This window comes from Aspergillus saccharolyticus (assembly GCF_003184585.1).
Source record: "Aspergillus saccharolyticus JOP 1030-1 unplaced genomic scaffold BP01scaffold_19, whole genome shotgun sequence".
NCBI lineage: Eukaryota > Fungi > Ascomycota > Eurotiomycetes > Eurotiales > Aspergillaceae > Aspergillus > Aspergillus saccharolyticus.
In genome coordinates this window covers 215,840-237,710 of record NW_020290629.1, presented here as the reverse complement: position 1 = coordinate 237,710, position 21,871 = coordinate 215,840, and the positions used below count along the sequence as shown (strand labels likewise).

At 50.0% G+C, this 21,871-nt stretch overlaps 8 protein-coding genes and 1 non-coding gene across 9 annotated transcripts; 7 read left to right on the top strand and 2 right to left on the bottom strand.

Moving 5' to 3' along the window:
- Positions 1 to 461: 461 nt before the first annotated feature.
- On the top strand, positions 462 to 2,682 carry BP01DRAFT_416492 (glycoside hydrolase; the record flags this gene model as incomplete). Its single annotated transcript, XM_025579204.1, has 8 exons — positions 462 to 533; positions 586 to 674; positions 717 to 1,061; positions 1,111 to 1,169; positions 1,199 to 1,544; positions 1,593 to 1,869; positions 1,944 to 2,455; positions 2,491 to 2,682. Exons 1-8 carry the CDS (start codon positions 476 to 478, stop codon positions 2,680 to 2,682), a joined length of 1,878 nt encoding a protein of 625 aa, XP_025430553.1. The 5' UTR covers positions 462 to 475.
- A 638-nt stretch (positions 2,683 to 3,320) lies between these two features.
- BP01DRAFT_357555 (DUF427 domain-containing protein) lies at positions 3,321 to 4,472 on the top strand. The gene is made up of 4 exons (XM_025575222.1): positions 3,321 to 3,567; positions 3,661 to 3,766; positions 3,856 to 3,936; positions 3,997 to 4,472. Exons 1-4 carry the CDS (start codon positions 3,487 to 3,489, stop codon positions 4,029 to 4,031), a joined length of 303 nt encoding a protein of 100 aa, XP_025430552.1. The 5' UTR covers positions 3,321 to 3,486; the 3' UTR covers positions 4,032 to 4,472.
- A 2,597-nt stretch (positions 4,473 to 7,069) lies between these two features.
- Positions 7,070 to 7,509, bottom strand: BP01DRAFT_357554 (uncharacterized protein). Its single transcript, XM_025575221.1, has one exon. It carries the CDS (start codon positions 7,343 to 7,345, stop codon positions 7,109 to 7,111), a length of 237 nt encoding a protein of 78 aa, XP_025430551.1. The 5' UTR covers positions 7,346 to 7,509; the 3' UTR covers positions 7,070 to 7,108.
- Positions 7,510 to 8,006: 497 nt separating this feature from the next.
- Positions 8,007 to 9,450, top strand: BP01DRAFT_400210 (ZIP zinc/iron transport family). The gene has a single exon (XM_025578575.1). It carries the CDS (start codon positions 8,141 to 8,143, stop codon positions 9,191 to 9,193), a length of 1,053 nt encoding a protein of 350 aa, XP_025430550.1. The 5' UTR covers positions 8,007 to 8,140; the 3' UTR covers positions 9,194 to 9,450.
- A 584-nt stretch (positions 9,451 to 10,034) lies between these two features.
- Positions 10,035 to 11,742, bottom strand: BP01DRAFT_357553 (uncharacterized protein). Its single transcript, XM_025575220.1, has one exon. The coding sequence runs from the start codon at positions 11,339 to 11,341 to the stop codon at positions 10,481 to 10,483; it is 861 nt and encodes a 286-aa protein (XP_025430549.1). The 5' UTR covers positions 11,342 to 11,742; the 3' UTR covers positions 10,035 to 10,480.
- A 387-nt stretch (positions 11,743 to 12,129) lies between these two features.
- BP01DRAFT_392502 (RTA1 domain-containing protein) lies at positions 12,130 to 13,154 on the top strand (the record flags this gene model as incomplete). The annotated part of the gene is made up of 3 exons (XM_025578156.1): positions 12,130 to 12,331; positions 12,391 to 12,639; positions 12,702 to 13,154. The coding sequence occupies exons 1-3, from the start codon at positions 12,163 to 12,165 to the stop codon at positions 13,151 to 13,153; spliced, it is 870 nt and encodes a 289-aa protein (XP_025430548.1). The 5' UTR covers positions 12,130 to 12,162.
- Positions 13,155 to 13,359: 205 nt separating this feature from the next.
- On the top strand, positions 13,360 to 13,430 carry BP01DRAFT_t190. Its single transcript has one exon. It is a non-coding gene; the product is annotated as a tRNA-Gly (tRNA).
- Positions 13,431 to 15,276: 1,846 nt separating this feature from the next.
- Positions 15,277 to 17,121, top strand: BP01DRAFT_298181 (sugar porter family MFS transporter; the record flags this gene model as incomplete). The annotated part of the gene is made up of 3 exons (XM_025571905.1): positions 15,277 to 15,699; positions 15,774 to 15,888; positions 15,941 to 17,121. The coding sequence occupies 3 exons, from the start codon at positions 15,277 to 15,279 to the stop codon at positions 17,119 to 17,121; spliced, it is 1,719 nt and encodes a 572-aa protein (XP_025430547.1).
- Positions 17,122 to 20,199: 3,078 nt separating this feature from the next.
- Positions 20,200 to 20,985, top strand: BP01DRAFT_424046 (glycoside hydrolase family 11 protein; the record flags this gene model as incomplete). The annotated part of the gene is made up of 2 exons (XM_025579666.1): positions 20,200 to 20,495; positions 20,580 to 20,985. 2 exons carry the CDS (start codon positions 20,200 to 20,202, stop codon positions 20,983 to 20,985), a joined length of 702 nt encoding a protein of 233 aa, XP_025430546.1.
- Between the last annotated feature and the right edge of the window lie 886 nt (positions 20,986 to 21,871).

Here is a 21,871-nt window from a genome sequence, read left to right as displayed (position 1 = left end):
CGCTTGCTCATTGCCGTATGGATTTCGTCAGGCGTCTGACTAACCTTTGGCTCATATGTAAATCATTCCTTCCTTGTACCTTTTCTTATTTTTTTTTTTTTTTTTTTTTTTTTTTTGGGCAAAGATAGCGGTGAATATTTTGCAGCAGAGCGGGTCAAATCAAGCACCTCGTGCCATCCCAAGTGAGGAGAAGGTCACACCCGCTTCGATAACCACATCGTACTTGACCGTTTCAACTCCTCTGAGCTCGTGAGGGGTCACGATAACCCCCCTGATAAAGCGTGATCACACCAATGATAGATACTATCTCCAAACTTCAATCTATTCGTTGCAACCTTGCAAATGATGGCCAGACGCTGGCAGGTGCATGGCAGCTGACACTGCCGGGAGTTGCTGCCCGCTGAGTTCCTGATTATTTAAGCCCCGGTGGCGCAAGCAAGCCTATTGATCCCTCGAGGTGTCGCAACCAGTCACCATGGCTCTACATAGTCTTTGGCACAGTCTTTGCTGGTTCTTGGCCCTCAGCATCACCGGTAAGTGCATACTGTCATGTCTGAGGAAGTGGTTAGGTCCTCATCCAAGCAGGATACAGTCGCTTTCTGACGGTTCCCACCACGCCATTCATCGAGCGAAACGGCACATCTTTTTCAATCCGTCAACTGGCAAGCATTGTGGTTGACTCGCGCTATTTCAGCCAAGTGGATGAGTAAGGGCAGACGTTGATTCCCCCAACACTTCATGAGTTTGCAACAACATTCCAAGAAGACCTTCGATCGTCGCTGGGGCTGGAGGTGCCGATCACTTTCAACAAGAAAAGAGGCCGCAATGCTATTTTTCTAACTCTGACTAACCATACAAGCTTCCAGGATGCTGCTGGTCGGTGGACATCTGAGGGTTATGCGTTAGATATCGACAGTCATGGTATCACCATTGCTGGAGCAAGCCCCTTGGGAGTCTGGTGGGGATCTCGCTCAGTGATTCAAGCAGCTGTCTTGAATGGCTATGCTCTCCCACATGGATCGGCGGTTGATGCGCCAGGATGGTCCAGTCGAGGAGTGATGGTGAGTGAGTCTTGACTGCGACAGTGATGATGCAGAACTGAATGTACAGCTCGACGTCGGCCGCCATTATTATCCACCTCACTTTCTGATAGAACTATGCTCGTACTTGTCCTTTTTAAAGCAGACCTACACTTTAGCGATAACCTCTACAACAATGTTGATCTGTACTCCACACAAGCCTCGATGGAGCTTTACGCGGCGTTCCGGCCATGGTCCGAGGATCCTGCCCTCGCAGGCCTGAACAACCGCGCCAACGACACCTACACGCAGGCACAATTCGATCAAATCCAGCATCAGTGTGCGCGCAGAGGCGTTACCATTATACCTGAGATTGAGGCACCGGGTCACGCTTTGGCGATCGTTCAATGGCGGCCGGAGCTAGGTCTGAAAGATCTCAGCATGTTGAACATCAGTCATCCGGAAACAATCCCAACCATGAAAACCATCTGGAAGACACTTCTTCCCTGGTTTCACAGCAAGACCGTTCACCTCGGAGCGGACGAGTACAATTCCAGTCTTGTGGCCGATTAGACCGGATTTGTCAATCAGTTGAATGACTACATCAAGGATCTTGGCAAGGCTGTACGCATCTGGGGCACGTTCACCCTCGCTCAAGGCGCCAATGTCAGCAAGGATGTTTCGATTCAGCATTGGGAGTACTTTGAGGACAATCCTTACTTTGATTACATTCACAACGGATACAATGTTCTCAACTCGGACGATGCATTTTACATCGTTGGAAAATGGTCCGGAAGCTATCCTCAATACCTCAACAAGACGCGGGTGTTCTATGGGAATCCCGCTGGGGGTGCATACGCCCCTAATATCTTTGACACTAACAATGCCACCAACAACCCACCTCGCAACAGTCCCGGGTGCTAGGACACATCACTGCCCTGTGGAACGACTACGGGCCTAATGCGACGACCGTATCGGAGGCATATTACTCGTGGCGACCTGTCTTGCCCGCCCTTGCCGATAAACAGTGGGGAGGTGATCTCCTTGAAGCAGAATATGACGAAGTTTTCCACAAAATCCATGGACAGAATCCTGACCGCCGGATCTCTAGCAAAGGGAAAAGAATCCTTGAGTATCACTTCCAGAACAGCAGCAGCACCGTTGCGGATCTGTCAGGAAACGACTATCACGGTACAATTCATGGCTGCCAAATCCAGCACTCAGCCATCATCTTCTCCGATCAGTGTTATCTTCAAACCCCGCTCGATAGTAAGGGACGGGACTACACGCTCTCATTCTCCGTCAAGCCTACTTCTTCCGTGCCTGGGGCCCTTTTCACGGGCCTTGACTCAGCGCTTTTGAACGGCAACGGGTCAATCAGCAATATCACTTTGGTCAGTGGCGGCAACGCGTATTCACTAAACTATAGTCTCCCAGTAAATGTCTGGACGGATGTGAGTTTGGTTGGCAGGGCAATAAAACATTCCTCCGAGTATCGGAAGGAAATGGTGCGCAGACTAGCTTGGAGTTCCTGACGAGATTGGGTGTCAATGGAGATAGTTTGGTGTGGGCGCCCATAGCAATTGAGGCGCCTCTGGCGAGGGTTGCGGAGGGATTCACGGGGATGATGAGGGCTGTTTCGCTGTGGGGGGTTGCAAAATGAGGTCTTTGAAGAGTAGGACGAGGTTACTCTCCTTTGGTGGTAAGAGTTGAGAGGTGATAGAATCTGGATGGAGTTGTACCAGTTTTGAGCTGAACGTGGTCAGCATTGAGGATGGATGAAAGACATTGTTGTCGAGTTTGTCGTATAGTTTGCTGCACTTCCCCAAGCTCATGATTATGACTCGGACACTCGCTTGCTTTGAATGCACAGTATAGCCCCATGCACACCTGGTAATTGACAGAGAGATCAGTTGGCGAGCACAACCAATGGGCGAATGTGTTGATATGTTCGCAGGAAGACCGCCGTTCCCAGCGTATACTGCATGTTCGACATACAATACAATAACGAAGCGATACTTACGTGGAGCGCCACTGACTCCTATGATGTTATACTACTATCTTACTATGATCTTCCGATATGTCAGGGACTTTTTTTCAAACCTATGGTTGATTAAATAAGTTTGGTGGTTGATAATACCCCTTCATGCAACGAGAAGAAAGGGTTGGAAAGTATCACTCAGCAATGAGAGGTTGAACCCGGTAGCTCCGCGGAGCTTTTCTTCTCGTAAGCTGTGCAGTACTTACTATATTCTAGACACGAAGTTATTTGAAGGATTTAAAAATTCTGATTGATAATCAGCAACAACTTTCCATCGCAAGTTTCCCCGCACTTCACGTGCCTTCTAATCGTACATAATCTAGCCACATCAAACGAACCTCATATCAACTCTGCAACTCCCCCTTCATCTGCGACTTTCGATATATTGTAGTAAGAAGCTACTCAAAAGAGCAAAAAGAATCAAACATGCCTACCGCAAAAGCCACCATCGACAACACCGTCCTCGCCGAGACCACCCACTGGGAAACAGTCGAAGGCAACATCTATGTAAGTCGTACATAGTACATAGTCCAGCATCATCTTCCCCAACTTCACGATCCCCCGAAAGTGAGGCTAAGCTAGAACCCCGCCCAACAAAAGTTCCCTCCCTCGTCAATCAAAGATCCCTCTCTCTTCGTGCCGACGGAGTTGTCGACCTTTTGTCCGTGGAAGGGCCACGCCTCGTATTATTCGGTCGTAGTGGGAGGTACGTCGGGTACTCCGCTTCTATTTGACTTAGTGTACTTCCTTGACGGGGGACTGATATCGTGCAACCCTCTACTCGGGTAACTCCAGAGAAAACGATTCCCAATGCAGTGTGGTATTACGCTGAACCGTATGAGGCGGCGTTGAATATCAAGGATCATCTGGCTTTCTGTGAGTTTATTTTCAGAAGTCGGTCGCTTGGTGGTCCGATGCTAATTTGTTGGGATGAAGACACCAATAAGGTGAATGTTACGGTTGAGGAGTAAAGTTTTGGGGTCGGGGGATTTGGGGTTGAGGGGATAGAGTGTTGCGGTGAGGGCATCTTCCTTCCGTTGGCTCGAGGTGTATTTCTCCTCTTAGGCTTTCTTGGGCTGTATTTGTTTGATTTCCACGAGTCAGGTTCAATATGATTCCGGTTTCTGATTGCTCCTGTCTATTGGTAGGTAGTAGTCAGGCGAGAGGGGTGGAAGGACATGATCTCCGACGCATATGATGAAACAAGACATTATTGCTGGCAGTATCTTGGTAAGATCGAGTTAGTGGGGAAGAAAGGGCGTGTTTGAGCATGTATACTTCCCAAGGTCCTTGAGTGCCTTGGGCGAAGAAGGCAGTTCTGATTCTCGGGCTGGGGTCATCGAAGCAGACGCGACTCCTCGTTACTGAGAGATACTACCTATTTATTTGTAGGTGCTTTCCCACGGTGAATGTATAGTACTACTCACATCAAGACCCAGCGAGTGTTCTTCGTCGATTTTGTTGAAGATCAAACCTCATCCAAGTGCGTACTGCTTATTGTGAAGGCGTTGTGCGCAGGACGTTGTCTCCGGGTTTCACTTGGGTTGCTCTGTTTCTGTTTGAAAACTACACCGGCTCGCAGTCTTTGTTTACTCTGACAGTTGGTCGATAGTTGTCGATATATGACAGTTTGGAGGATGGCTCTGGAACAATGCCTAAATTCCTTCTTGGTTGTAATTATGATGAAGGACTAACTGACATGGTAACGTGTAATAACCTCGCTTGGATCACGGGGCCAGAGTATCGGCTGCGCTGACAATACTGTCTGCTCCAGCCAGCTCTCTGGAGTGGAAAGACTAGCTTATTTCACATTCTTGGAAAATGGGTGGCTCTGCTCGACCTGCACCCTATGGACGGATCTACGCGATTCTCCCTTGCTTCGGGGTTACAGGTGTCAGGTTCCGTGGCCAGACAACAGAGATCTAGTACTCTCAAGCTATAAGACGACAGATGGTAGGCGACCTTCAGTTCGATGTCTATGAGCGCTGGGTCCGGTTAACATCCTAGCCGAAAGCCTTTCTTTGCTTTTGGGCAGCTGAGTGCACGTAGTGTACTAACCGTGATTTGAGCAGCTATCGATTGCCATCTACGCTTGCCGCGCGATGTGAAACCTGTGTGATGACCTCGCTCCGGTTGCCTCACTCTCCTAATTGTTCTTGCCTCACTCCATCCTAGGCTCGGGTTGAACTGTTGGATCACTTGACGAGGTCAGACAGGATCTAACAAGCGCCAAGGAAATGTTGAAATTGCTTTTGCTAGGATGGCCTGCATTATCCCCACTGTGTGCTTGTTAGTCAAACCCCAGGAGCGAACCAAAGAGGCATCTCGGCACGATTGTGTTGACGCCAGTCAATGCTGATGAGTGGATAGGGGAATCAGTGGGGGTAAGCGGACAAAATCGTGCTATGCTCGAGGGACGAAGACCTGTACGTTACGTGCAACACTTTGTGCCAGCAACAATCAGCATATGTGAGTTTGACTACTAAGGTTGTGTCTGACTCTCTTTGCGAGAAGACTGGTTTATATCATGAGATCTGTCGTCGGAATACCTGCCGTGAGTTGTGCGTGGGGCACATGTAAGCTGTGATATGGCAACCTTTTCCGCCTAATCAGAAGGAGAATAGTGGCTATGACTTCGGGCTCCGTGAAAACTTAGATTCGTGCGTAGATCAAGTCATTGCCAAGGGTGGAAGAGGGGAAAGTGAGGGTGGAAACTGCCTGGTATGGTGAGGACCTTGAAGCCGGACAGGCGGCCACCAAGGTCCTTGTCTCTCAAGGTGCTCACCCACATTCCAGCATATTATAAAATTCGTGAATCTCGAGCTCACCCAAGAGTTTTCGAAAGGGTTTTCTCTGCTTGTCTTGCTCTCTTGTCTGCACCATTTTATTGATGAGTTCCTTAGTTTGAATTGATAGGAGAGGATGAGAATGATCATCCGTCCCCAATCCGCTTCCGGCTGCACTGGATACGAATCCACCCCATGCGAGGATAAGGCAACTGATCTCTTAGCGTGGCTTTAGGCCACTTTACTTGTTGGACTGGGTGGAGAAGGAGAAGGTCAGCCCACGACGGCCGGGTGGTTGGTCAAGTTCTGGCGATATAGTTCGACTTGCTACAAGGTATTGGACATGCCATGTTCACGAAGTTGATGATTATTTGCTGCATTGGTGGCTCCCCCACGCAGCTAGCAAAGCCACCACTCAGCACCGGGAGGTATGAGGTTCGTTCCCGGCGACTAACCGCGACTGCCGCCCAACTTCGGACAGAGGGGCGATCAGGAAAGGTATAAATAGGGGGTGGTTTTCGCAGGTAGTCGAGGTTCTTGCCTATCATTAAATCAATCATCCTCTCCATCATCAATCTACTGTCAAACCCATCTTTTGAAACGCTTAAAGCCTTCTCTCTATCATCAACATGTCTCCCTGCTCCTGCAACTGCTGCTCTGGCAACTGCTCCAGCTGCTCCTGCAGCTCCTGCAGCGTTGGTCTCCCTTCTTTGATGTTCTTCGACTTGTCTAACCAAGGCTACTAGCACTAAATCAAGCTCTTTCCATCCCTCCGATCAAGGTCGCATGATTGTGCGCGAGTCAACTGAGCCAAGACCTCGATTCAACGGCTTGAGAATCATGCATCCGAGCCCTCGTCCGGTGCAAGACATAACGAGCACGCGAATGGGGTCAAGACGTATTGCTTTGACGGAAATGGCAGATAATAACCATTGATACGATAATGTCATGATTTCAGGGCTAAATTCAAGGATTTGGTGCGCGTCTTCACAGATCTGTAGGCATCAAGCTAGAGATTCTTCTTGTAAAACCCTTAAAAGTAACATATTCCGGGTCGGATGCATGCAACGAGACCCTGCAGACCACGTTGTGTCAGTCGACATGCCACTGACATGCCATGTCAGTTCGAAATGCAACGAACTATATCTTCTCTTGGCGGAAGCAGGACATGGCAACGGTCTTACCTAGAGAGTGCGAAGACAATAACCACCTTTCGAGGGCTTATGATTACAAGATTCATTTAGCACCGTGCCCAGCGCAGGCTACTGAGTCAGTGTCGGTCCTGGCCGAAGGTCTATGCTCGCAATAGACTTTTGGTTCGAGACTAAGTGGGTAGGAGTCGGAGACCTTGAATGTGACAACGTGACAAAGCAACAGGACGCATTAGCTCTCGGTGTACCTGCCAAGCCAGTCTTATTTTGATTGTAGGTTCGATTCTTCCTGGCGTCTATTGCCGACGCAATCCCGGGCCAAACATCTTGGATGACAGTTGGAGCCATGATTGGTTGCCACGTGCGGACGGATTTGAGAAGATTACATCCTCCAAGGTACCGAAATCGAGAAGAACTCAGCAGTGGCACTAGTTAGGAACCTGTCTGGAAGCAAAGAGTCAGCCGGAGCTCCCTGAGCGTATGACGCAGTTCGAGTATCGAGTAAGGTCAAGGAAGAAGGAAGTGGATGGGGACCGGGTGGGCACTGGTGGGGGGCCTCTCGTATCAATCAGGGTGAGATGAAAGATCACTATGCCAGGTTCTCTGTTGGCCTGTGCCTGCTGTCCCCAAGGTACTAGGTAACTAAGAGTGAGTAAGCGTAGTGGGGCATTCAATCTCTCGAGTTGGATGGATGGAGTGGCAGAAGTTGAAGGGTGGCGGGCGAAGGCTGTCCGCTGGTGTTGGTGGTTGATTCCTCAGGCCAACAATGCTGTTCTGCCGGGCATCTCCCTTCCTTCCTCGTCTACTTCCTTCAACAACCTAGTAATGATGAAGACACCTTTAAACAAAATCGTGGTATTTGCGAAAAGTATCTAGTCAAGTCAACCATGGGTCATATTACGCTTCGTCTGTCAGAATCTGGATCGAGTCAGACCGCAATGAAAACCACGCTGCTGCTAATGTGGGCCAAGTCGCCCACAAGGTCCTCTTCGACGCAGAGACTGCCCACCATCCTCAACACCACCTCGATATAAGTAGAGGCTCAAAGCCGGCTCAAAGATATGATCAATATAGAAAATCTCTTCCTAAACAAGCTTCCCCTCATTGGGTCTCGACACAGCTTCTGAAGCATACATAATCAGAATGTCGTTTAACCCTAACGATGTCGATCTCGACACCGTCGACCCCGTCGATGTGATCTGCTATCTGAACGCCTCAGAGAACGATTACAACGGGCATCTCGGCGCCCGCATTTCCGCCATCTTTGTCATTTTTATTGTTTCCACCGCAGTCACCTTCTTCCCGGTCATCGCTAAACGTGTGCCTCGTCTCCACATCCCTTTGTATGTCTATCTGTTCGCACGTTATTTCGGCGCAGGCGTCATCATTGCCACAGCCTTTATCCACCTCCTCGACCCTGCCTATGGCGAGATTGGTCCACAGACCTGCGTTGGCATGACTGGTCACTGGGCGGACTACTCCTGGTGCCCCGCCATCGTCCTGTCGTCTCTCATGTGCATTTTCCTTCTCGACTTCGGCGCCGAACGCTACGTCGAGGTGAAGTACGGCATTTGCAGAGAAGATCCCGAGCCCATCATGACCAGTGCCGTCGACAACAGCAGTGTCACGAAGGATACCTCCACTAGTCGGCGGAAGAACGAGACTGACACTGAGTCGCTGACCTCCAATGAGGCTTGGATCGAGAGATCCTTCAAGCAACAAATTGCCGCCTTCCTGATCCTCGAGTTTGGCGTCATCTTCCACTCCGTCATCATTGGTCTGAATCTGGGGGTCGTCGGTGACGAGTTCTCCACCTTGTACCCTGTCCTAGTCTTCCACCAATCCTTCGAAGGTCTCGGTATCGGTGCTCGCATGTCCGCCATCCCCTTCCGGAAGGGTAGCTGGCTCCCCTGGGTACTCTGTGCCTTGTATGGCCTGACGACGCCTATCTCGGTGGCAATCGGTCTGGGGCTCAGGACAACGTACAACTCAGGCTCCTACACGGCAAATGTGGTCTCCGGTGTGCTCGATGCCATTTCCGCCGGTATCCTGATCTACACCGGCTTGGTGGAGTTGCTGGCTCGTGACTTTTTATTCGACCCCCATCGAACCCAGGACAATAAGCGTCTGACCTTCATGGTCGTCTGCATGTTGTTCGGTGCTGGTATTATGGCCTTGATTGGCAAGTGGGCCTAAATGGGCCCAGACGATTGATGATCGTCCTGGGGAAAAAAGCGTGCATGGGATTTTCGGTTCGGCAAAATAGCTAGTGTGCATGGAATGGTATCGGTCATTTGTTTCTTTTCGGGCTTGACTTGTCTCACATTGTCAGCCTTCATACCCTTCTCCTTCGCGTTCTCTGGTTGTCAAGTTTTGAGCTTAATTAGACGGTCGTACTTTTCTTCTTGCCTGATTTGGATTTGTGTATTGCGCCTCGTCTGCCTTAATACTCTACATCATGGATTTCGCAATGCTTATAGAATTCCGCCCGGAAACAGTGCTTCATGCCGTACCAAGGTACATCTTCATTCTTCTAGGTCTCTACTTATCGCCCTTGAGATAAGTGGGGAAGCATCCAGTGAAGCTGCCAAACCCCAAGCATAAGCAATGGTAGCTGCTCTTTTTTTCGTTGGTTGGTTATTTTTGAGTGCAGTAGATGAATATGAACCAAGCTAATAGCATACGGGTCCAGTCGTATATTATGTACCCTTTGAAGACGCCACATATGCGCAACTTTGAATCGGGTAATGCACCCTGCTGATATCTTCGACACCGAAGCGACTTTTCTGACAAGTCAGAGCAACACGCACTCGCTGGAATTAGATCATTTGTGACCTTAGAGCTCCAAGAATAGCATGTGATAATTTCTGAAGTAATGCCAAATATGCCATACCTTGATGCAGCTGCATGTCTACAAGACACACATGATCTTGAAGTACTACCAAGACAAGAGATTCGAAGTAACTTCCATGGCAGGAACATTGGGAGAAACGGGGGGAGTCAAAATAGGGATTGACATAGTCTACAGGAATTAGGACACTTTATTCTATTCGTACTCTGACTAGGACAATGGTAGGCAGGACAATCAGATAAAATGAGTTAAGTGGAGCAATTCGACTCGTTCTCCTCGGTGTGAACTGACACTTGCCAATGGTGGTCAAGGTGCAACGTCCATGTTATCAGAAAACCATTCAACCACCCAGAGTTTATGTATCTATTAGGCTGAGCTGGGTTGAGCTGGCTCGGTTGGGCAAATCGATGATGTGGTATGCCAATGAGCCGAGAGCATTGTTACCGAGGGTGAGAGATATGCTTGGCCACATCTCAAGGGTTCCAGGGCAGAATACTTCAAAATCTGAAGCCCTATAAGACGAACCGATCACAAAACTCAGAAAAATTCGGCCACTCTGCCAAGGCTCGGAAGAAGACCAGTGAACTGCCATTTCCCGGTATCTGGGGAGGCACGCATCAGACCTGGACTCTTTAGTGCTCCGTAAAGAGAGGTTGGCCGGAATGAGATCGGATTTCGTCGGCTTCGAGGGTCCCGTTTGTCTTGTCGATATTGCTACTCTCGAGCTGATGCATTGCGTACCGGGCCCAGACAACCTCTTGTGAATCAGCACCTGCTCGCAAGCGATCGGAAACAAGATTGATCAGATACCGACCCCAGCCATCCATCCACCAATTATCGATGATGAAGTCGATGGCGGCACCAAAATAGCCGAGCAAGACTAGGCCCATTGGCTCGTCCTGTGTCAAACTATCCAAAAACGTCGATTGCACGATGGCGGTCCAACGTAAGAGAACGGATCCATTCTCGTTGTCAGCGCACATCTGAAGCACGTTGAGAAGACTCTCAGTGGCATGGACAACCACGGAATTCGCTGAACGATATGATGATGAGTCCAAGCCCCGTTGCCGCTGCTGCTGCTGCTGCTGTTCTTCGTGCAGTCTATGCAGGAGGTGGTAGATGGCTGTCGCATGATGTCTCACAGACCTTCTTTCCCGCATTCTCTCTACAGTCAATAGACGGCTCATGCCACCGCTTGCGATCCATGGCCGAGCTTGCGTAACGACGAACGCCGCACCACGAATAAGCTTGAAAACCTCAATGACTTCCGAGACAGAGTGGGATTTAGACTCGACATTTGGCCCGTGAGCAGCAAAGGCAAACATGGGGACGAAGCAGGAGAACGCAAAGAGAGCGTGGCAGTTTTCCGGATTGACTCGGTTGAGGAGAGGCGAGTATAAAGCCAGTGCCGTATTGTTGTGTGTCATTGCTGCTTCGGTATACAGCTGTCGGCGCTCGCGCGGGCCATAGTGGGAGAGATGAAGAGCCGACATTGCTAAGAGAATGTGCATTAAGAAGGGGTGGGAAAGTGCTTCCTGCGGTACAAACGTCCGCAGCATCTCCCGGGTCGAAACCTGGTGGACAAGAGTATCTACAATGGCTACATGCCAGTGATTGAGAAGCTCAAGTTCGAGCATCGGCAGCTGTGGGCTGTAATTCACACCGGAAATAGCGCGGATTGAAGTTGAAGGCTCCTGAGGCGCCGGGGGAAGATCCTGTTGAAATACATCATCGCCGGAGAATGAGCATCGAATGTTTCTCTTGCAACAAAGGTTACAGTTAGGGCGCGACTCATCACATTTGACTCTCCGCTGCTTGCATTCGAGGCACCCATGATGTGATTTTGGGTGCGAGCGCCGCAGTGGCATCTCTCTATGTCGGGAACGCGACGGAGAAAGGCGCGGATGGAATGATGGAAGAGATTAAGATGGCGGCCTGGAAACCTGGGGCAGAAAAACAGGCAGCCGTAAACTATACTGCTTTGGGTATAGATCTCGACAGTGGAGCTTCGCTTATTGTTGTTCTATTCTTGGTCCGCAACGTCGATATCCGACATTATTTCAAGAAAAGTACGTACTCTAAATGCTTTGTGTCCACTAATAAGCCCCCCTTTTGCAGCTTCTCCAATGTTGACAATGGAGTTGTGTCTTGGCTCCCAGCCCTTCGCTCGCTAGGCACCATCAATGTGTCCATCATGGGGAACTAGCCAATGCAATAAAAAGGGCCGTTTGTCGCCCGCATGTCTCGGTGATGATCTCAAATCATCACCTTAGACAGGCAGCCAAAGTCGAATTTCTGAGGAGGAACCAGCAATATGGTTGAGCTTGCAGCTCGCTCTGCGTTCAAGTACTATTACTATGACCCCTCGCTCGCTGCAGCGGTCATCTTCATCATCTGTTTCCTTATCACCTCAATCTGGCACACGTATCAATTAATCCGTACGAGAACATGGTTCTTCATCCCCTTCCTCGTAGGAGGGTACTGTAAGTCACCACCCTCTTCACTCAAAGGATAAAGGCGTACCTGACCAGCGATGCGATAGTCGAGTTCATCGGATACTGTGCGCGCGCCGTTTCAGCAGAGCAATCGCCGGACTGGACCATGGGTCCGTTTCTGGTCAATTCCCTGATGCCACTGGTGGCGCCAGCGCTATTCGCGGCTAGTATCTACATGATGCTCGGTCGACTTATTGTGGCTCTTCACGCCGAGAAATATAGCATGATCAGCCCCAAATGGATGACCAAGATCTTCGTGTTGGGCGATGTCCTGTCTTTCTTGCTTCAATCTGGAGGTAAGAACAGCCTACATCCGAGCTGCATTTCACCTGAGCGTTACTAACGACCTTCCGCACAGGCGCTGGCATGATGGCTGGGAAAACGCAGTCCAGCTTCAAGACCGGATCGAACATCATCGTTGTGGGCTTGGTGGTCCAAATAGTATTCTTCGGATTCTTCATCGTCACGACCGGCTTCTTTCATTGGCGTATGGTCAGTCAGCCTACCACTTACTCGCTGGGCTCGGGCATCAACTGGATGAAACTGGTGTATACGCTTTACGCGGCGAGCGTTTTGATCCTCGTGCGGTCCATTTATCGGTTGGTTGAATATATCGAAGGATTTGGCGGCTATTTGCTCTCGCACGAAGTGTATCTTTACTGTTTTGATGCCTTGTTGATGTTTGTTGTGATGCTGATCTTCCACTTGAATCATCCCAGTGAGCTCAATGCGTGGCTTCGGTCTGGTGGATTGGTAAGCAAGGGGTTCAAGTTTGAGCGTTTGAAAGGGGATACGATGCCGATTGCGTGAGACTTATAGTGATTTGGTCAGTAACGTATTATAAGTAGACTATTTCAGGCACTGGCGTGATTCTGGTCGTAATTGTCGATTCTGTCTTGTCAAGTACGATGATGGGTATGAGGTGTAGTCATTAAGCGGAGATATACTATACTTATGGTATGAAGCAAAAATATCCATGTATAGTATTTAGCTAGGCCGCGTCTTTCAGGTACCCAGCATCATTGGTCTAGTGGTAGAATTCATCGTTGCCATCGATGAGGCCCGTGTTCGATTCACGGATGATGCACTTCTCTTTTGCTTATCCAGTTTTGGTATCCATTTTTGCTTTGTCGCGTCTACCGCCTCTCCCATAACACCCAGGCGGGATTACATAGTAGTTCCATCACCAGCAGTGGAATCACTTCGACTTGTTTCCATCTGTGAGAATCTCCCGTGGTTATGTGGTTATGTGGTTGCGATTGACATTAGAATGAGAGATAGAACAAGCATCAAACGTATCGTACTAATGACATCCATATACCAGAACAACCTTTAGCTATGCGCCAAGTACAACACTTACAGCATACAGCTAGCAGTACCATGTTGAGCGTGTTAATAGTGTTCTGCATCAGTGCTCAGCGCGAGCTGGTAGTATTGGTTTCGAGCTATCTTCAAATATGGTCACATCCAGATCAATGTCGAGTTGATGGCATAGTTCCGACGCTTGACATTTCGAAATGCTGTGGTCTCAAATCGGATGGTCTGATTCGGTACCCTCCTTTGTAAACCTGGAAACCCTTCCGACGCATGACTTGGCCGCGTGAAATATTAAGCGCTGGTCCCCGAAGGTTTTCTGGGACAGTGGGAAGGACGGATCATGAGGAGGATTGGAGGCAATAAAGGCTATAATAAGCCAACTATAGCAGTGATAATGGTAGGGTTACATTTCCCCCTCATCTGGCCGAATCCTCTCTTTCGGTATCACAGACGGTGAGTGGCCCCATCCCTACAGTGAGGATTTGGGGAGGCGGTCCGATCAAGCAGGATTGAGGGCATGGGGAAGCCGGGGTAAGTAGCTGGACTTACTAGTACGTAGTAATTTTTTTTCTCCCACGTGAGGGGGAAAATTAGTCCGAGCCACGCAAGCCGCGTGGAATCTGGAGAGACTCGAACACCCCAACTTACCACCAGGGTAGTCAGTGCTGAGTGGACTGTTAGCGCCAAAATTAGTTAGTGTGTAAGAAGTGAACTCGTGGTCAGCGGAAGAGTGTATGTAATTTTCTTTGTTTTTATCGTAGTTACTCCTTAGTAGACCTAAAGGTCCTTTTCATTCGTGGCCGATTGCCGATTGCCGAAACGAGAGCCAGACTTTCTTTCTTGGCGCCCAGGTGGCCCGCCAAGTAGCATCCAGTGGCTGACTCTCCCATCAAGCATCGGGCGTCAACTTGGCTCTCGTAAACAAGCAGATATGACACTTTTTCATCCCTGGCCTTGGCTACGCCACAACAACTCGGTCATAGTCATTACTCGCTTCAGTCGTTTTCGTTCGCTTTGAATCTCATTTGCATGGAAACCACTTGATTCCCCCAAATCCTCCCCCCACGGGGTTTGCCCACTGGTCATTCTGACAGATGCCTGGGGAATCTCTGCTATGCTAGCCTGTCTGTCGTTAGTATCTTATGCTGTGGTGGTCCGGTGGTGCTGACCACCCCCAATTGCCGCTCTCCAGGCGGCCCAAGCCAGTTTTGTGGCCATTCCGGGGTAGTAGACCCGGGGTCCCAAATCATCCACGGGGATAAGCCGAGCTCCCATTGAGTCAACTAACCCCGAACTACTTTCTGTGGCTTTTTTCTAGGTCCGCCAGTGGTACACTAAGTTCCCCAACCCGCTCCTTCGACATGAAATGAGAGGACTCGGTACGGTGCCTGATCCGATGAATGTCCGGTCATTGAAGCCCCATGGACCATTTCGCATCCCACTGCATTAGTCACTAGTACTTACTTGGAGCCATCTGAATCGGGACTGAATGGATCTTGGAGGGAAAAGCAGGGAAAAATTTGGAGCGGGGAATCTATCTATATAATAGCGTGCTTCTCCCCCGGTTTTTCTTCTCCTCCCAACTCGCAGCGTTCGATCAATATCAGGGAAAAAAAATGGTTGTGAGTCAAAGTGTTGTGGGCAGAGCTAATGCCGAAAAGCCACATGGCTTGGTTGGTATGCTCAAGAACCCCTATGTCTTCGCAACTTGTGCATTTGCCTCCTTGGGCTGTATCATGTATGGCTACGATCAGGGAGTCATGTCCCCGGTGCTCGTCATGGAGAACTTCGAAGCGCACTTCCCCACGTTGCAAAGCTCCACCCTGCAAGGGTGGCTCGTGTCGGCCTTGGAGTTGGGTGCCTGGGCAGGTGCGCTGTTCAATGGATGGCTTGCCGAGAAGATCAGTCGCAAGTACAGTATGATGGTGGCGGTTGTGGTCTTTACTCTGGGTTCCTCTCTGCAGTCTGCCGCGCAGAACCCTGCGTACTTCTTCGCCGGCCGTATCATTGGTGGTTTGGGTATTGGTATGCTCAGTCAGGTAGGTTCTTCTGGCAAAGAGTGTTTTTCTTGAGGTGACAAGTGGAACTAACAAGTCTCTCCACCCCTACCTAGGTCATTCCCCTGTACCAAGCCGAGATTGCACCCCCCGAGCTTCGTGGTTCCTTGGTTTCCTTGCAACAGCTCTCGATTACCATCGGAACCGCCATTGCTTTCTGGCTGGATTATGGTAATTTCCCATCGGGTGGCTGGCTATGAGTCGCTTGCTGACATGGTGATAGGCATGCAATATGTGGGGGGTAACAAGTGCAATCCTGAGGGGGTCGCGGACCCCTATCTCGCCGATGGCAGCTTCAACTACAAGGCCGCCCATGGTCACACCTGTTTGGGACAGAAGGCTATTGCCTGGCGGTTCCCTCTCGCCCTCCAGATCCTCTTTGCCTGGATCCTCTTGTTTGGAATGTTTTTCTTCCCCTTCTCTCCTCGCTGGTTGATGTCCAAGCACCGCGAGGAGGAGGCAGTCGCAGCGCTGTCCAAGCTCCGAAGACTCTCTCCCGAAGATCCCTTGCTCAAGGCAGAAATCCTGGAAATCAAGGCGGCTGTGATGTTTGACGAAGAGTCCAATGCCGAAGCCGTTCGGGCCGGCGGAAGATGGGCTCCCTGGAAAGCCCTCTTCGCTGAGAACATGCGCAAGCGACTCTTCCTTGGCTGTGGAATGATGGTCTTCCAACAGTTTACCGGTATCAACGCCGTCTTGTACTACGCCCCCCAGATCTTCGCATCCTTCGGATTTTCAAGCACCTCCCAAACGCTCCTTGCCACGGGTGTGACTGGCATCTTGCAGATCATTTTCACCTTGCCTGCGGTACTCTATCTCGACAAGTTCGGCCGAAAGACCTTTCTCATCGTGGGTGCCATCGGCATGTTCCTCTGCCATATTGTCGTTGCTATCGTGGAAGGTCTCTATGAGAACTACTGGGACTTGAACGAAGGTCTTTACAAGGCTCAAGGATGGGTGGCGATTGTCTTTATTTGGATCTTCGCTACCCAGTTCGCATACTCGTGGGGTCCGGTGACCTGGGTTTTGGCCCAGGAGATCTTCCCGTCGAGCGCTCGCAGTCGTGGTGTCTCCATTGTGGCTTCAACGAACTGGATGTTCAATTTTGTCATTGGATTGACCACTAAAGACATGCTAAACTCGATGAAATACGGCACCTACATCTTCTTTGCGATCTTCAGTGGACTGGGCGGTGCATTTATCTGGTACTTTTCGCCTGAAACCAAGGACAAGACCTTGGAGGAGCTTGACGTCTTCTTCGGAGGAAATATGGATAGCATTGCCGAGGCCGACCGTCGTCGCATGGAGGCAATCTATGAGCGTCTGGGCCTTGCCGGGGTCGAGAAGGTGGAGGATTTGGACAACGAAAAGACCAAGGTACAGGGGGAGATCGTTGAGATGTAAATTGAGGGCGATTCAGGGCTGGGGTTTCGGAACGGTGGTTGCGGGCGGAAATTACAGTACGGGGATGCGGCCTGTGATTGGGTACGGTATCAGACTGCCCACCCACCACTACCACCACCGTTAGCGAGCCGAGCTGGCAGAGGACATAAGTATGACAGCAACACCGTGGTTCTGTCAGAAAATCCTCTCCCATGACGAAGGGCCTAGTCGTAGTTAGTAATATACGCATATTAATGTTATCAAATGAATCTTGACTCATGCCAGTACACGTTTCAGTACACATTCTTTATTAGGTCTTAGTATTGTCACTTGTATGCAATAACTTAGGTCATGGTAGGGGTCATTCATCGCCTTTCGTACTCCCTACAAGGGGGGCAATACCCGGCTAGCCCTAACTTCTCTAACTTATGCCACATGTAAGAGTTTGCCCGATGTTTTGCCGCTAGGGAGTCATACTTCGGCCTGCGAACAGGTCTATCGGACAGCGAAAAAAATTCAATAGACCGATGAAATTCATGTTGCATTGTCTGACTTTGAATGTCAGACGGGCCGTCGCTCCGAAAGCCGGCTAATGCATTACCCCGCCCCCTCGTTGGCCGGTGCCGAACCAGCCCCAGCCTTGCGATCCCGCTTTTTCCCCGGATGTGCTTCTACTCTCGGTGGCCTGAAAACCTCGCCCCCATCCCTTTGGTTTGGGTCCTTTTTCTCGTCATAGTCGCCGATATTCGCCAGAAGAAGGTCCCGAGTATGGCATCTGGAGCCGATGCGATGACTCTCGTCTCGGTCATCCTAATCAACCCTGATTTCCTGTCTTTGCCTTGCTTTGCAGAGTCCCCAGTAAGCCTGGTCTGATCCTTCGCTTACTGTGCAATAATTCCCCCTCACATACCCCACGAAAGGGAGTTCCTTGTCGACTTGACCCGTCCAACGACCCTTTCTCTAAAGCAACTACTAGATGTTCAAGTTGACCCCCCTCCCCCGGCCTCGACGTGAAGATTTCCTCTTTAGGGCACGCCAACCCGGCCCCAACTCCAATGCTTTTCCGATTCTCGCGTTCATTCGGAGATCCCGACGCTGATGACTAGTACACCACCACATCTGGCTTAGTCCATTATATTTTCTGTTACAGAATGGAGCTAGACACCTGCCGTGCAAAAAAAAAAAAAAAAAAAAAAAAAACCGAAAAAAAAAAAAAAAAAAAAAAAAAAAATCTTTCTTGCAGACGACGTTTTGAGTACTAGTCTCGCTGAAGACAGGACAATGGACCAGAAAGCGGGATGTTCTTCCCCGAGGACTTTTCGTGTGCTTCCGATATGAGAGCGTGGGAACGGGGAATGTGGACTGATGCCACCCGTGTGGGTGGAGTCTAGACTCCTTCGATTCTTTTTTTTCTGGAATCCGTTCTTCAGGGGAACGGAATCTTCAAGGCAATTCTACGGCTGCTGTCGTGTACTCTCCACGGGATTCTACTGCCTGCTGTTCGAACCACCACGTTAGCTTGCCACGACACTGGCGCACTCTGCAGATAGTAATTCTGAGCTCTTTCGGCCTGGTCGTCCCCTGGACCATGTTAGTTGCCGACTTACTTACCAGAATGCCACTTATCTAATAAGATAGTCGAGGACCAATTATTTACATGAGTCCGGACTCCTTAGTATTGATTCTATGGAGACCTAGCGTCTGGGAGAGGGCATGAAGTTTTTCTCTGCGTTGCGGCCACTGGTTTGCCACTCATTTCATTTCATTTTGTTTCTCTTTCGCCTCGTTACGTACGTTAAGGCACCCCTGGTATCCGTCGCTGATTTATGGTCTGTGTAGTCTGATTTTTACGGCTTTGAAGTAATGTATCTCCCAGCCTTCAAATCCCTGGAAAGGGAAGCGGTTATCTTGGATCTCAGAACATGACATAGGTTACTAGTATCACTGGCATCTGCCCAGAGACGACTTGGGTTGAGGTTCGTAATGCATCGATTGACTTTCGTATGATCCGAATATCCGACCTATGGGTTCTTATTTCTGGCAGCTCGGAAGAATCCGAACCATCTTGTGCTGCCGATTCCTCGATCCAGGCTTCCAGCCAATAATTGAGGTGTAGGGCCCGGTGCAGCCCTAATCAATCTTTATCAATCAGCTGGCCCACCCCCATGGGGATCGACACGCATCTCACGATTTATAGAAAGAGTTTCCGTGACTGTATCAGAGCATGCAACTTAGAAAGAAGCAATCATACTTTGTAGCTGTTCCTGGTTTCATAGTCCCCGCCATGCATTCACCAAAGAAGCGGACGGGCCTCGCATGGCATTGTAAAAGTAGCGACGCGAGCTTCCGTGCTTCGTCCCACGACCCTGTTCCTGGACCTCCTGGTGTTTGACTAATGATTGCATCGACCACTCAGCCATGGGATGGATTATATGCAGTTAATACCAAGTTTTGGTCAACGAAAGCCCTTCACCTGGGCTTCTCAGTTTCCCTCAGGGCAAATCCTCCATGCTGCAGAACATGAGTCCAGGCGAAATTAACCCGCAACCTTCGCCTTTTGCCGCCTGCTTCGAATCAAAGCAGACCCCGACTAAGCCTACATTCCCACTTTTCCAAGGGCTCTGGGAGAATTCATTTAACCTAACCGGCACACATAGCCCTACATGTCCGGCAATAAGCCCCCACAGCCGGCTCTTCAGCTCTTGAAGAACGCCATCTGGCAATGCCATTCTGCACGCACATTAGCCAAGCGATGAAGAAGCGGGGGTAGCGTAGCCCTAAGTTATCCGGGGTAGACAACATTTAGGCAGATTGAAATGATCGACACTGCTTCCGTTTTAGGTTCGGCATATGTTCCGACTCGGCTAAAGCCAGAAGGCGCCGACGTGCAAAGTGCCGAACGGAGCCAAGACGAGACCTTCGTTCTTCGATTCATACCATCAATCCCTCCTCAGAATCACCAGACGGCTAAATGTGTATCTGCAAAGACGACTATAAAAATGATGCATTGAACAACCCCACTCCACCCCTCCTACGAGACACAATCCAGGAGAATTCAGCGTCCCTGCTGCTACTGTTCACATAACTCATCGAATGACCATGGCTCGCTTGTCACAGATTCTTCTGGCCTGCGCCCTCGCTGTCAAGACCTTCGCTGCTCCCGTTGCGTCGCTGGAGGAGGAGGAGGAACGTGCCTCCAACTTCTCTTCTGCGCTGGCCGCGCGCTCAACTGCTAGTTCCACCGGCTGGAGCAACGGCTATTACTACTCCTTCTGGACGGATGGTGCAAGCGGAGATGTCGAATACACCAACGGGAACGGGGGGAGCTACTCGGTGAGCTGGAATTCCGCATCCAACTTCGTCGGGGGCAAAGGCTGGAATCCGGGCAGTGCCAGGTAAAGCGAGAACCCTCTCCGTAGGGTGCGAAAGGCAGCTACAGACTGACTGACTGACTGACACGATGCATCCTTCCCTGACAGAACCATCACGTACTCCGGCTCGTGGACCAGCACCGACAACAGCAACAGCTACCTCTCCGTCTACGGGTGGACCACCAGCCCTCTGGTTGAATACTACATTCTGGAGGACTATGGCGAGTATAATCCGGGCTCGGCTGGCACCTACAAGGGAAGCGTCTACAGTGACGGGGCGACGTACGATATCTACACCGCTACCCGCACCAATGCTCCCTCCATCGACGGTACGGCCACCTTCCCGCAGTATTGGTCCATTCGTCAGTCCAAGCGCGTCGGCGGCACCGTGACCACTGCCAATCATTTCAATGCTTGGGCGGCGCTTGGGATGGATCTAGGAACTCATAACTACCAGATTGTGGCCACGGAGGGGTACTATAGCAGTGGGTCTGCGTCAATCACCGTCTCTTGAGGGTGTGCAATGATGGATGTTCTGCTGTGGTATATTTGCACTACCTTGAAGGCGGATGGTTGAAGAGGGAATGCATTTACGTGGGTAGTGATTTTTCCCGTAGATGATGAGCTCGGAATGGGAACGATATTTCGTCAATCAGACTTAGCCATGACAATGATTGTATTATGCGCTTGTAGTTAGTAGTCCATCAATTGTCTGATAACCCGGAAAACAAGGTTATGACTAACTTGCTCATCGATGTAGTGACTAGACAATCAGAGTCTGGTATCTTATGCTTCTGGTACTCAACAGTTTTGCTTACTGTATTCGCAGCTCATTAGTAACTTAAGGGGGACGGTACATGTAGTTCCAGCGGATAGCCACACCCCGCCAGTCCTGTCGCTTCTCTTTCAACTTCTCCCGAATCACGCTTTTCATGTAAGTCTATCCTTCGTGATGCTGCACGCTTTCTCTCGGAGATTTGTTACTTGTGCTTCTGCATCATATCACGCTTGTCGGATTCAAGCTGGCATCTATCCACTCGAGAGAACGTCGTCATACACATATTTCCAGTACTTGTAAGTTCTGAGTCTTCTAAGCAGCCGGGGGCATTTCTTCAGTCCCCCCCCCCCTTGGAGCTTACAAGATCCTCTATAAGAAGAATGTATAGAGTAAAATATAGTATCATCTGATTCGCTCAGCTCGAGGGGAAACCTCCTTCCATCACTTGAACTTTTCCCTCGAGCTAGGCGAAGTGGAAGAAGAAAAACAATAGTAAAACCAATCACAGCGGATTCATGCATCTGGTCATCGTTGGAAATACCAGCCTCGAATTCACCAGTACCAGAGGCGGCGATGAGGGTGAAGTAATCATCATTCAGCGTCGGAGAGTGCGAAGTCGTCC

Bases quoted from the DNA above. Each gene is read 5' to 3' on its own strand.
- BP01DRAFT_357553 (XM_025575220.1), bottom strand. From the start codon at position 11,341: ATGTCGGCTCTTCATCTCTCCCACTATGGCCCGCGCGAGCGCCGACAG.
- BP01DRAFT_357555 (XM_025575222.1), top strand. From the start codon at position 3,487: ATGCCTACCGCAAAAGCCACCATCGACAACACCGTCCTCGCCGAGACC. The intron at 3,568-3,660 runs GTAAGTCGTACA...GCCCAACAAAAG, and splicing joins CAGTCGAAGGCAACATCTAT to TTCCCTCCCTCGTCAATCAA. The intron at 3,937-3,996 runs GTGAGTTTATTT...GTTGGGATGAAG, and splicing joins CAAGGATCATCTGGCTTTCT to ACACCAATAAGGTGAATGTT.
- BP01DRAFT_357554 (XM_025575221.1), bottom strand. From the start codon at position 7,345: ATGGCTCCAACTGTCATCCAAGATGTTTGGCCCGGGATTGCGTCGGCA.
- BP01DRAFT_400210 (XM_025578575.1), top strand. From the start codon at position 8,141: ATGTCGTTTAACCCTAACGATGTCGATCTCGACACCGTCGACCCCGTC.